This window comes from Myotis davidii, unplaced genomic scaffold (assembly GCF_000327345.1).
Source record: "Myotis davidii unplaced genomic scaffold, ASM32734v1 scaffold324, whole genome shotgun sequence".
Classification (NCBI taxonomy): Eukaryota; Metazoa; Chordata; class Mammalia; order Chiroptera; family Vespertilionidae; genus Myotis; species Myotis davidii.
The window spans coordinates 701,572-715,320 of record NW_006295053.1 but is presented as its reverse complement, the minus strand read 5'-3'; the positions used below and the strand labels follow the sequence as shown (position 1 = coordinate 715,320).

The 13,749-nt window shown below is 46.6% G+C and overlaps 1 protein-coding gene across 1 annotated transcript in view; it reads left to right on the top strand.

Moving 5' to 3' along the window:
- Positions 1 to 13,749, top strand: part of CRTC3 (CREB regulated transcription coactivator 3) — a 132,952-nt gene that overhangs the window by 92,470 nt on the left and 26,733 nt on the right. The window contains exons 7-11 of the mRNA XM_015567740.1: positions 1,803 to 1,838; positions 4,232 to 4,317; positions 6,583 to 6,632; positions 8,101 to 8,318; positions 11,814 to 12,109. Of these exons, the coding sequence (XP_015423226.1) occupies positions 1,803 to 1,838; positions 4,232 to 4,317; positions 6,583 to 6,632; positions 8,101 to 8,318; positions 11,814 to 12,109 (686 nt within the window). The remainder of the gene's footprint in view (positions 1 to 1,802; positions 1,839 to 4,231; positions 4,318 to 6,582; positions 6,633 to 8,100; positions 8,319 to 11,813; positions 12,110 to 13,749) is intronic.

Here is a 13,749-nt window from a genome sequence, read left to right as displayed (position 1 = left end):
CCGCTTTCCTCCTCCTGCGAAGCTTTGTGCTGGAAAGTGGATGGGTTAGGGCAGTTGTCGGCAAACTGCGGCTCGGCAAACCACAGCTTTTGAGCCACGTGCGGTTCTTTGGCCCCTTGAGTATGGCTCTTCCACAAAATACCACGTGTGGGCGCGCACATACAGTGCCATTGAAACTTCGTGGCCCATGTGCAGAAGTCGGTATTTTGTGGAAGAGACACACTCAAGGGGCCAAAGAGCCGCATGTGGCTCAGGAGCCGCAGTTTGCCGACCACTGGCCTAGCCCAAGTCTCTCATCGGCTAGGACCGTCTGAGGAGGGTCCTCTGGGGTGATTTTAAAATGTAGATTCCTGGGCCCATTCTTACACCTTCTGAGGCAGAAAGCTTTGAGGATTGAGCTCATGAATCGGCATTTTTAAAAAGCTTACCCAAGTGGCCTTTATGTGCATTAACATAAAGTTTTAAATCACTGACTTAGATTCTGTTTCCATCAGCCTGAAAAAAATTCTGTCTTTATGAATGTGCTCAATTAATCGACCTCTTCCTGCTCCTGGGGATGCATGGTGCTGGCCAGGCACCCAGCCTCCACTAAAATTGGATATCTTCTCGCTGCACTGTAGAATTTGTATCCCTGTTCTGTCTTCACCCCTGCACTCTGTCACCTGCCACATCTGGCATTTAATAGGAACTTAATATATGTTGAGTGAATGATTGTTAGATATTTAGTTTATGTTTTTATAGACTAATCAAGTTAACTTACAGATTAAGTTTACCCAAAAACATAGTGAAACTTTAAGTAAGTAAGCCTATATTTAAAGGCTTGTAACTTTAAAATTTCTCCTGATTTTATGTTGAAAACTCACTTGGTATAATTGATGTCTCTAAAGAGAATAATAATCTTACCTTCTTGGCACAAGTCTTTGGGTTTAGCCCAGAGCTATTGGATATACTGTACTTGTCATTAACAGTGTATTTTATGGGTTAAAAATACTTTATTCAGCCCAGCCGGTGTGGCTCACTGGTTGAGCATTGACCCATGCACCAAGAGGTCGCCAATTCAGTTCCTGGTCATGGCACGTGCCTAGGTTGTGGGCTCGATCACCAGTGGTGGGCATGCAGGAGGCAGGCAGTCGACATTCTCTCATCGATCTTTCTATCTTTTTCTCCCTCTCCCTTTCACTCTTTCTTTAAAAAAAAAACAACAAACATATTTCTTTAAAAAGAAAAGAACCAAAATGTTATAAAAAATACTGTATTCAGTTAGAATATTTAAAGTCAAATTTTTAAATTTCTGTGAATAGCTGTCACATCCCCTATTTAAGTTGACTGAGACTTCAGATAAATTATTTTTTTAAATAACTTGACTCTTTGCAAGAAATATATGTATAACTACATACAGCATGGAACTTCCCATTTGTTCACTGGGCCCGCGTGGTGAGTGTGAAGCAATTACTGCCCTTCCTAGTGGGCGATGCATTTGGAAGAGGTTTCGAACCAAATTTCTTTATTTTGTAAGCTGAATAGAGGTTCTCAGATTATGAAAATTGTTCTCTCAGGACAGTTTAAGAGTAAGATAATTTCAAAGGAGAAGAAAAGTAGATAGGAACCAACTTTAGGCTTAAATTAACCGTATCTGTCTTAATTTTAGCACAAAGGCCAATGTATCTTAGCTGGACCTCAATCAGTGTACCAAAATGGATAGAATTTTAAAAATTCAATTTCAAATCAGAAAGAATGACAAATTCATGAATTAAAGGAAAAGGAAAGTGCCACATAAAAATATTTGTTTTCTTTCACCCTAGGTTTCTGTGATGGTGAGAACAATGGACATGGGGAAGGTACGGATTGGTCTTGCCACTGGGCTGGGCGGGATGCTGACAGTAGTTTACATGACCTCCTTTCAACATGTGAACTAGTTGATGCTCATGTTTCAGAACTTCCCAAAATGCTGACAACTACAAATTAGTTTAGTTGTCTGAGATGCTCTATTAAATTAGGGCTACCCATGACCAAGGCCACGAGAAAACAAGCGTATGGTGAGTTTGTGTCATCTGATTCCCCATAATCCCATCACAGGGGTGTGCAGGGAAGCAGAGGTTGTCATCACATGAAAATATTAATGACTTGGTCGCCCTGGCCAGTGTGGCTCAGTTGGTTGGGCATCTCCCCCTGTACCTAGAGGTTGCCGGTTCTATTCCAGATCAGGGCACATGCCCGTGTTGCGGGCTGGATTCCCAGTAGTGGGTGTGCAGGAGGCAGCTGATTGATGTTTCATTCTCACATCGATGTTTCTCCCTCTTCCTTCCTCTCTCTCTAAAAATCAATAAGAAATCTTTAAGGAAAAAGAAAATATTAATGAATTGGTCACTTACACCATTAGTTATTCCAGTATTCCTCCCTCCTCAGCTGCCTGTCTCTGCCCATTTAGAAAGTTTTGAGACTCAGTGATTGACACATGTAAATAAGCAGTGCGAGGAAAATGCAAATTGATTGCAAAATGAGATTGCAGGAGATACTGAGATTTAGAAAACCGGTCACAGTGATAGTGGAGATTTACTGAAATGTCGCTCAAAGCCAGTGATAAGTGAGGATCTGACACAGTTAGTTTATTCATTCAGGGCCAGACGCTTTTTTCTTTTCCCTAAATCTTCATCATCTGAAATTTAATTTTTGCAATCTGAAAGTGAACAACTAAATTAGGTTTACAATAAATTGCAGAGATAAGGACTCACGGGAGTACGCTATATGAGGCGCATCTCGCACCAGAGGCACAATTCTCTACCATCATCCTAGCGAGTCCTTTTCCGGGCAAGCCATTTTAGGCCATGAATAACCTCATGAAAAGTTGAAACATCAGTGACCATCCACTAGGACAAATAAATAATTGGCTTCAAGCTTCTTTTCATCACCCCAGTGGATCCTTTGAGGAATTCTCAACAAATCTTGGAAATGAAGACCAAATCAGTGAACTTCTCTAAGGAAGCAGTCCTCTTTAAGACCTTCGTGTCTCCCCAGCCATATTCCTGTGACCAACCTCCTATGAGCAGTAACCTTGAGGCATGAAGCCGCCTCACTCAGCCCTTGAAACTTTTCCTGTCATCCATCAGTGCCGTAGAGAGCGATTGTTTATTCTCGAGTGTCTCCTTGTATTGCTTTATAAAGGCTCTCAAACCTATTATTCCTGCCGCCCATTTTGCGAGTCAGCTGCAGAGCCGGGGTTGAGCTGGCACTGTTTCCAGCACTCCCTGTGCCGAAACGTTGCTGAATAGAATCAAGGCCCTGTCCTTGTGGACTTGACGTTTCCGAAGCCGTTCATATTAAGGGTTAGACTAGGTAGCATTTGAAGAAAAGAAAATCAAACAAGGATATGGACAAAATGAGCTCTTCAGAAGAGAATGGCTTGAGTATCCTGATTAAGAGAGAGACCGGGGACCCCTGATAAGCCTGGATATCTGAGTAGGAACGGCGCTGTCCTGACGGTGTGAGGTTGACTGTAAAGGCACCGAATGGGGCTCTGTTACAGTGCCCCCACCCTCAATTCATTCTGAGAGGCCACCAATGCAATCAGATCCTGAGTGTTAGTAAAAACAAGATAAACTTATTGTAGAATTTTTCTTTCATTTTTCAAATCTTTTTCTCAGAATTTACTCTGAAATTTTGGTCCCTATTTTTTTTTAATACATGTATTTCAGAGAGGAAGGGAGAAGGAGAGAGAGAGAGAAACATCAATGATGAGAGAGAATCATTGATTGGCTGCCTCCTGCATGCCCCCTATTGGGGATCCAGCCCACAACCCAGACATGTGCCCTGACCAGGAATCGAACCGTGACCTCCTGGTTCATAGGTCAGTGCTCAACCACTGAGCCACGCCGACTGGGCTGGTCCCTGTTTTAAGTGACTTCTTTTGGGGGTTTGTTACCCGTGGGTCTCCTGTGTGGGGCTAAAACAGACACTCATGACATGACAGTCAAAATGGAGCGCACGTGGCCACCAAACCCTAACTGCATGTGCAGTCCGAGCAGTCACCAGTGTCTCTGATGTTGAACCCCCAGCCGGGCATCAGGTCCCCTAATTCCTGAGGGCTGGCCCTCCCCTTGTCTTCCGGTCTCTCTCTGAGAACAACAACAAATATTTGTGAACTAAATCATTGTTTTCTCTCAAAGATCATTTCTTTGGCCAGTGTTGCGATGACTGCCATCTAACGCAATGAATGTGCTTCCCCCCACTTTAGTGATGTCTTTCCCTGGCTCATTGAAAGAAGAGAATCTGCTAAACGTCCCCAAGCCACTGCCAAAGCAGCTGTGGGAGGCCAAGGAGGTGGGTGAGCAGCCCTCACTGTGCTTGTGGTCACTGAATGTTTGCCCTTCAGCGGTCCCTGTACATCCTGCGGCGGGGAAACGAGGAAATGGGGAAAGGAGGGTAATTTCTCTGGGGACAGAGCTAGGAAGAACACACTAGGGAATGATGGCTCGAGTAAGAATGATCACATTTTGTTGGTAAGTTAGTACACTGATCTCTTGGCTCCCTAATTTGCATGTGAATGGACTCATTAAAAAAACACACCAAACTATTAGTCCCCCATATCTCATTCCTGTCGCTAAACGCACTGAAACCTGGTTACAAGCCATAGGCAGACTTTGGTGTTTTGTGGCCAACACCCTCTACCAGTGACCGGCTTCTGTCCACAGCTGCTGCTTCACCAGATACCCCTTTTTTAAGTCAAGGGCATTTGGCCTGAGTCCTCAGGGAGTCGGTAAACAAGTCATCTGTTTTAGGATTTCCAGGAGTATTTGTGTCCACTGTGCTAGCTGCCCCCACCGTGCTCCCGCTGTGGAGGGGGAGGTCCCTCGGGAAGCTGTGCTGCCTTTGCAAGAAAGCCGTTCACCCCCAGCCTTAGTGATGCAGTTGCTCGTCTGGCCTTGGTACTCGACTGCCCGCCTGCCCAGGCTGCCTCCGTCCAGTTCCATTTTCTCCTGCCACGCCCACGAAGGTCCTCGTCAGCATTGGCGTGGGCTTGACAGGCCTTTTGTAAAAGCGAGATGCATTGATGTTTCATCACTGGGGGGAGGGAGAGAGATGATTTAAAGCTCATCTCCTTGCCCTGGCTGGTGTGGCTCAGTCGATAGAGTGTCAGCCTGTGGACTCAAAGGTCCCAGGTTCGATTCCGGTCAAGGGCATGTACCTTGGTTGCAGGCACATCCCTAGTAGGGGGTGTGCAGGAGGCAGCTGATCGATGTTTCTCTCTCATTGATGTTTTTAACTCTCTATCTCTCTCCCTTCCTCTCTGTAAAAAATCAATAAAATATTTTTTTAAAAAAACAACAAAAAAAACTCATCTCCTTGCCCTGGCCGGTTTGGCTTCGTGGATAGAACATCTGCCTGCGGACCAAAGGGTCCTGGGTTCAATTGCAGTCAAGGGCATGTACCTCGGTTGCAAGCTCCTCCCCGGCCCAGGCCTTGGTCGGGCTCATGCAGGAGGCAACCAATCGATGTGTTTCTCTCACATCGGTATTTCTCTCTGTCTTTCCCTCTCTCTTCTCGCCCTAAAAATCAAGGGAAAATATATCCTCAGGTGAGGATGAACAAAAATAAATAAATAAAATAAAATCCATCCCCTTAAGCAAAGGATAAGCAGCTGCACGTTGTCACCACTCTGGAGACTCAAGTCATTTTGGAGGCTTTACCCTGAGGACAGCTACGTCTCCTCCAGCAGAGAAGGCAGGGCAGCCACTCCTCCCCGAGTGCCCGGCCCCTCTCTGGGAGGAGGCACTCCTCTCCCTGATTCTTAAGGATTTGTTGTCCTCCGTTAACCATTTCTGGGAGAAGATTTGCGTCAATGGGTTCATTCATGGTTTTCACCATACAGTACATTGATTGAGCACCTTTTGCCAGGCCTTCTGGGTCCAGGGATTCTGCAGTAAACAAACACCAAAAACTCCCTGGCCCCTCCCCCCAATTTATTTTCTAGTTGAAATATTTTCTCAGGACAGTAATTTATTCTTTCTTCTCCCAGTTTTATTTTTTATATTCTTTTCCTTTCAGGCCAATGGAAAAGGAATGTCTATTTAAAAGCTCTATATGGCCCTGGCCAGTTTGGCTCAGTGGGTAGAGTGTCGCCCCGTGGACCAAAGGGTCCTGGGTTCAATTCCGGTCAAGGGCACATATACCTCGGGCCCTGATTGGGGCACGTGCAGGAGGCAACCAGTCGATGTGTTTCTCTCATCGATGTTTCTCTCTGTCTCTCTCTCTCTCTTCTGCTCTCCCTAACAATCAATGGAAAAATACCCTCTGGTGAAGATGAACAAACCAGAAAATAATAATAAGCTCTGTATATAAAACATTGGCCTTTCTGAAGGAAATACTATTCATCTAGAAGATAAGTTAATCATCAAATTAAGAAAATTTTTATGTTCTGCCTCCCTTGTGCCTGGAGAAGTCTAGTTAGAACTTAAAGGGCCCCTGTGTGAGGTGCTAACTGCCTCTCGCTTGCACTGACTGGAGCCCCAAGATACTTATAAAGACACTTCTAAGAGCTTGATTTTGGCTTTTCAGTGAGTAAGCCCAGCTTCTGTCTCTCCCTAGATTCAGTCGCTGTCAGGGCGCCCTCGATCCTGTGATGTTGCAGGTGGCAGGTAAGTAATGTCCTTTCTGTTCATGGCTCGGGGACTGTCCCTAAGTCTTGCTACTTCGGCACAGAACTCTGCGAAACTTCCCTCGTTATGTGTACATTGAAAGTCAGCGGGATTTTCATGAAAACAATAGCTCTCTTTGGTACTCAATATTTCAGTTATTTAAAGTAATTATATTACATAACTGCAGTAATAAAGAAAACTGCCATACATATGTTTGTGAATAACACAACTGACTCTTGGTAAACACACGACTTGCAGCAGAAGCGTGTAGGCGTGGCGAGGAACCCACCAGCCGCACGAGGTGGGCACCTGGCACCCTTTCTGACTGTTCGGCGCGTCATAACTCTCCTCTCCCTCTCCAGGCTCTGCCTCCTGCACCCCGGCCTCCATGCCCCCGAGTCTTAGCCACACTGTCCTCAGAATGACTGCGCATGTCTCTCCCTGCTTCCTGCCTTCCACAGGCTTCTTGCCCTCAGCGGGTAGCTTTCCGCCTCATGTACTCTCTGCTGTAGGGCCGTCTCCCGCCAGCACCCGCCCCTCTTAAACTTGACCTTCCTGTGGTGTCTGAGTTCCTGGGCCCACTGTGTGGCTTTGCGCCTTTCTGCTTTGCCCACGCTGTGAACTTGCCTGGAATGGTTTTTCCTGCATAAATTCACCATGTGAATTCTTTGGCCTTCAAACTGAGCTCGGATGCCCCCAGGAAGCCCCCTCCAGCCTGCTGGTCGTTGTCCCCACGCCTTATGCTGCCAGGCTCTGTCACTGTACTACTGGATTGTATGACATTGCAAGTTTTTTTCTATTTATTTAATTATCTATTCATTCATTTATTTTAAGCAAGTTATTTTCTTTTGGGCTCTATCTCCCTGCTTTGTCCAAGTCTCTTGGGGCCCCATTATCAGTATCTGGTATCGGGGACATGCTCTACTGACCATGCTGTATTGAGTGGAGTGTCCTCAATTGAATTCATTCCCTCCTGCCTCTTCCTGGAGCAGCCATAGCTTCCTACTGGGCCTCCCTGCTGTCTTTCTGCTCCCTTAAGCCATCCTCCACACTGTAATTGAAAACCTATATCCTGGAAGGTACCTGGTTGATAGAGAGAGAGAGAGAGAGAGTGTAGGAAAGAGAATTTAGAAACCTAGCAAACAGAACCGTGTAAATTGCACAGCAGTGCCTCTATAAGGTGCTTTATAATTTCTAAAGTGCTTTTACATCAATTATTTCATCCGGTCTTGGAAAATACTCCTATAAAGTGGGTATAGGTGCATCCTCCGTCCAACCCAGCAGGTAAGGAGGGGCCTTGCAGAGGGGGTGAGCCAAGGAGGCCAGTTCTCAGGACGAGGCGGAGGCAGAGCTTACACGAGGACTTGGATCTTTGGCCGCTTTTATTTGATGAGGGAACGTATCAGACCTGTCCTAGTCCCCAAAGCCTAACGATTTTAGAAAGTAACACTTATCTCTCCCTTTTCAGCGTTTTTCCACACAACAGTCCAAACATGGGGCTCTCCCCGTTTCTGGGGACCCTGAACACCGGAGGGTCCCTGCCAGACTTAACCAACCTGCACTACTCGGCGCCCCTGCCGGCCTCCCTGGACACCGGCAACCCCCTCTTTGGTGGCATGAGTATGGGGAACAGTGTGGGCAACCTTCCTGCTGCTATGACTCACCTGGGCATCAGAAGCTCTTCTGGTAAGTGCCCCCTGCTCTGTGGGTCCCTGCCCGTGCCCGCTGGTGGCTTCCTCACAGGTGGGGCCCAGCCAGGTGGCCTGTTAGTGGAGTGTGAGTGACCACATCCTGTTCTTGTAGGTCCTGGTCCTGCTAACATGTTGCTCTGGTGGCCCAGTGTTTGCTGGGTACTATATACCTGGAACAGCTCTGCTCAGCCACCTTTAGCGTCTTCAGCAGCCCCTGTATCCCGGGGACTTGGAGAATAAGACTTGAGAGTCAAGAAAAAAGTGTCAGTTCTAGTCTGTGCCGGCCGAGCAGTGTTAGTGGCTCTTAGTAAATATCACGTGATGATATGTAATCATTACTGCCATCTCTAGATCCCTCCAATTCCCCATTGGATTTCAAAAGAGAATGTTTTGAATTTTAGAAAATTTAGAGTGAATACCATGACAATATTTATACTTAAATAGATGCATATATTTAATAGAAATCTACAGTTCAAAATAATTGGCTCAAATTTTCAGAAGGGCTAAAACAGGTGGCATGTGGCCGTATTAAAATGCTACCCGTAATGTGACTTGGGTGTTTCTATCTTCTATAACAGGGGTCCTCAAACTTTTTAAACGGGGCCAGTTCACTGTCCCTCAGACGGTTGGAGGGCTGGACTATAGTTTAAAAAAAAACTATGAACAAATTCCTATGCACACTGCACATACCTTATTTTGAAGTACAAAAAACAAAACGGGAACAAATACAATATTTGTATTTGCATGTGGCCCGCGGGCCGTAGTTTGAGGACCTCTGTTCTATAATAATAAAAGCGTAATATGCTAATTAGACCAGACGTCCTTCAGGACGACCTTCTTGATAAAACTGGGGCTGCAAGGGAAGCCTGGGTCCCGGGTGCCAGAGGGAAGCCCAGGTCCCGGGTGCCAGAGGGAAGCCGGTGCCGGCAGCTGGGGGAAGGAAGGCTTACTCTTGCACAAATTTCGTGCACTGGGCCTCTAGTGTGAATGTAAGTGTCCACAGCTCAGACCCAGGGGCCTACATTTGCTGGAGCCCTGACATGCACTCTGTCAGTGTGTGGGCAGGTGTTACTACTCCCTCTCACACTCGGTGTGCGGTACGGCCCAGGCAGTAACCGTCCTAAAGATTGTGTGGACCTTTGGAAGGGTCCTTGATGAGGGTCCGTCTGTGGGAAAGTGCTTGCTGGTTTCCACTCTGGGTTCAACAGGACGCGTCTACATGGATCAGCTCACCACTCACAGGAGAGTGGCCCTCTCTGGGCGGTCCCTGGCAGGCTCTGATGATTTGCAGTCATGCTACTGGGGCGCAACATGACTTGAGGTTTGAAGAAGGGATTTCAGCGAGCACCTTTATTCTTGGTTCTTTAGGTCATTTTTTTATCCTGCTGTTTTCTTATGTGACTGGTTGTTCTCTATGAAAAAAGACATTCACGGCTACATAGGTCATGTCACGTCGGCATTTAGCGCTCCTGGGTTTTGGTATCGCCTCCAACATGGGGCTTCAGTTGCAAATCCTGAGCTTAATCACTTGCTGTTATTTTCCTCAAACAAGCATTACTTTGTCCAGAGCGTCCAGAACCAGGGTCAGCTTTTTCTAGTTCCTGTGCATGGAACCTAAATAAATGGGACACAAGGTCGCACATATTTTTTTAAAGATGTTTGATCTTTTTTTTCTTTCCTGAATGAATGGGTTTTTTAAAAAATTGAATCATATCTTTAGCTCTAATTCTAATTTTTTTTAAAAAAAAATCTTAGCTGAGGATATGTTTGCTTTGTGTTGCTATTGTTTTATTTTAGAGAGAGGAAGGAAGAGAGAAAGAGACATCGCTCAATTGGTTGCCTCCTTTATGTGCCCCGAACAGGGATTGAACCTGCAACCTAGGTAGGTGCCTTGTCTGGAAATCAAAGCTTTGGTGTACAGGATGACGCTCCAACCAACTGAGCCACTGGCCAGGGCTGTTCTAACTCTTATTTGACCAGCCTTATCTCCGACCTTTACATAGGAAGTTGAGTTGTGGAATACTACTTAGGGTTTATTAGAGACGTCTTTCCTACCTTTTAAAAGTTATTTGCGAGCTAAAAATGCTTTATTTCTTCCTTCATTTTCATAATTTTTATCTAACACTCAATTTAAAATATATATATATTTTATTGATTTCAGAGAGAAAGGGATAGAGAGAGTTAGAAACATCTATGATGAGAGACTATCATTAATTAGCTGCCTCCTGCATGCCCCCTACTGGGGATGGAGCCCGCAACCTGGGCATGTGCCCTGACCTGGAATCCAATTGTGACTTCCTGGTTCATAGGTCAACGCTGAACCACTGAGCCACACCAGCTGGGCTAACACTCAATTTCTTTATCAACAGAAAACAGTACCACTTCACCTGCTGGTCCAAGAGTGATGGGCTGAGCTGTGAAACATGGGTGTTGCCAGTAAGACACTCAGCAGCAGCATTCATTCACAGAGTGAAGCCACCCTGTCAGGCCCCATGCCAGGTGCCCAGGAACCAACAGGGCACAGGACAGTGCCCCTGGCCTCCTCCAACCTGTGCCCCAGCTCCCTGTGTCATGCAGATGCCTTCCCCAAACGCTCTTGCTCAGGCTAAAACTTACCACCCTCCCTCCAAAGTAACACTATGCACCAGCAAAAGCTTCCTTTCCCCTGAATCGGAATGGACTGCGATGAACAGTTATTGGGAGCCAGGAAAGCAAAGAGAAAGGCACCGAGGGGCAGGAGACATGGAGGGTGCCTCTTCCCGTGGCCCTCTGGGCGCTCAGCATGTTGACCGGCCACACGGAGGCGGCTCCCTGAGAGTCACGCCTCCAAGGAAGCCTGCCCCCCGAAGCAGCAGGGGGTTCGGCAGTGTGCCTGGGACCGAGGCAGGCTGGGCTCTGAGCTGGGTTTGTGGCCCTGGCCGGTGCTGCTCAGTGGATAGAACGTCAGCCTGTGGAGTGAAGGGTCCCAGGTTTGAGTCCGGTCAAGGGCACATACCTCGGTTGCAGGCTCCTTCCAGGCCCCGGCCCTGGTTGAGGGTATGCAGGAGGCAACCAATCGATGTGTCTCTCTCACATCAGTGTTTCTGCCTTTCCCTCTCTCTTGTACTTCCTCTAAAAATCAATGGGAAAATATCCTCGGGGAGGATTAAGAAAATAAAATGAACAGATTTTGTGGTACAGCCCTGGCTCCTCTCCCTGGGCTGGAGCTAAGCACATTGCACACTGGCCTCCACTACCCACTCTTACCTGGTCCTGGCCCCCCACCCCACCCCCATGCGTTACACGACCACCTTCCTCTCAAGAAAACCGTTCCCTGATGGGGGTTTCCGTGCCGCTGGTACATCTGATACCTGTTCAGCCGGCGTCTCCCAGGAGCTCCTCCACACAGAGCCCTCATCACATCGCAGGAAGCGATGTTTTCTTTAATCTTGGAAAACGAGCGATTTGGTCGGAAATTATGACAAGTAACTTGGAATCTGTTCTCTCCTAGGTCTCCAGAGCTCCCGGAGTAACCCCTCCCTCCAGGCCACACTCAGCAAGACAGCGCTTTCCTCTTCCCTGAACAGCCACCCGCAGACCTCGCCCAGCGCCTCTGCCCTTCACCCTTCACTGCGCCTCTTTTCCCTCAGCAACCCCTCTCTCCCCACCACAAACCTGAGCGGCCCCTCTCGGCGCCGGCAGCCCCCCGTCAGCCCTCTCACGCTCTCTCCGGGCCCCGAAGCTCATCAGGGTTTCGGCAGACAGCTCTCTTCCACCAGCCCCATGAACCCCTATCCTGCCTCGCAGGTAAACATCGCTTTGGCGAAACAGACTGAAGAAGGAGGAATCGCTTTCCTTCTCTCTGCTTTGGGACTGAGTCCATTACACCCAGTGTTGTCCATGAGGTCACTTATATGTGAAATAGTTCAGAATGCAGTAATGATTTCCCAAGAGCAGACCTGTGTTGGTTATTCTGAAGCAAACACTGAGCAGTTTGCAGGCGTTGTAACTCTCAAAGTTGGGGTTGGGGGAAAGTGGTAAGGTATAGAGGACGCAACCCAGGTCTGCCTGCCTTAGCTCAGGGAAGCAGGTATGGCAAGCCAGTCATTGGCTCTCTGCGTACTTTATTTATTTTTTTAAATATTCCTATTGACTTCAGAGAGAAAGAGAGAGGGAGAGAGAGAAAGGGAGACATCAGTGATGAGAGAGAATCATTGATCGGCTGCTTCCTGCATGTCCCACACTGGGGATCGAGCCCGCAACCGGGCATGTGCCCTGAATGGGAATCAAACCCGGGACCTCCTGGTTCATAGGTCAACGCTCAACCACTGAGCCACACAGGCCAAGCAGCTCTCTACGTACTGTAAACCACAAGGAAAAGCCAGAGAAGACGGTGACTATCTCCCTAAAGCTTTGCTAGCGGACCTCGTCCCTAACGGTGACTGCAGAGTGAGAAACAGGACTTTTATTGCTCATGAGGAGTAGGTGTTATAAGGGTCATGTCACCATGAAAGACTGGTTAGGAGGAGGCTGAAGTACGAAGCCTGTCACAGAAGCTCATGTTTTCACTGGCTGGCTGTTTTTATCCTAAGCTCTGAGGGTGGTTTCCTTACCAGAATCATCAATGAATATATTTTTAACCTGTTGGTCACTCCCTAGATACATTATAACATCATTCACTAACCACTTCTCCAAAAGTGAGTAATGACTTAGCGAGGGGGAGTGGACCGCACACAAAGGAAGGATTGGCAATCCAGTTATTAGTCATTCTGTACCAATTACCAGCTACGGGATCTTGATTATATGAGTAATCCCTTTGGGGAGAGGGTATTTCATAATTGTTTTTTAATGGTTCTTTTTATGTTATTAATTTTATTTTGCAAAATTATTTGACAGGCTATGAAAAATATTATTCAGGCTTCCTAGATACATTTTAAGAAGACTATATGGATAGAGAGCATCTTTCTACAGATGTTTCCATTTTAAAATTCGCTTTATATTTGGTGTTGTTTTTTTTTAAAAAAAATCATTGTTGTTCATGCTTATAATTTAAAAAGTCAAAGAGTTCTAAGGGACTTGTTCTGAATTAGAGTTGTTTCCCCTTCCCCCATATTTCTCTCTCCCTGGAGATGACTGTGTTCAACCACTTCAGCTCATCTCTTTGGGTTTAAACACATTATTTCAAGCTTATTTCGTCCTACAATGTCAGTGTTAGGTGTTATCTAGTGACATTCTACCACGGAGGATTAATGCTTTGTTCTCCTTCAGCTCTCCCAGTCCTCCCACACACATACACTCATATTTCCTCCCCCTCCTCCTTCTCCACCATGTGGTTTATTTTGATTTTGATTAGAGCAGTACTCAGTGTGTAATGTTTTCATAGTTATAATAATGTAGTCCGAGTTTAACTATATAGTACACTATGAAATAACAAAGTACCATTTTTT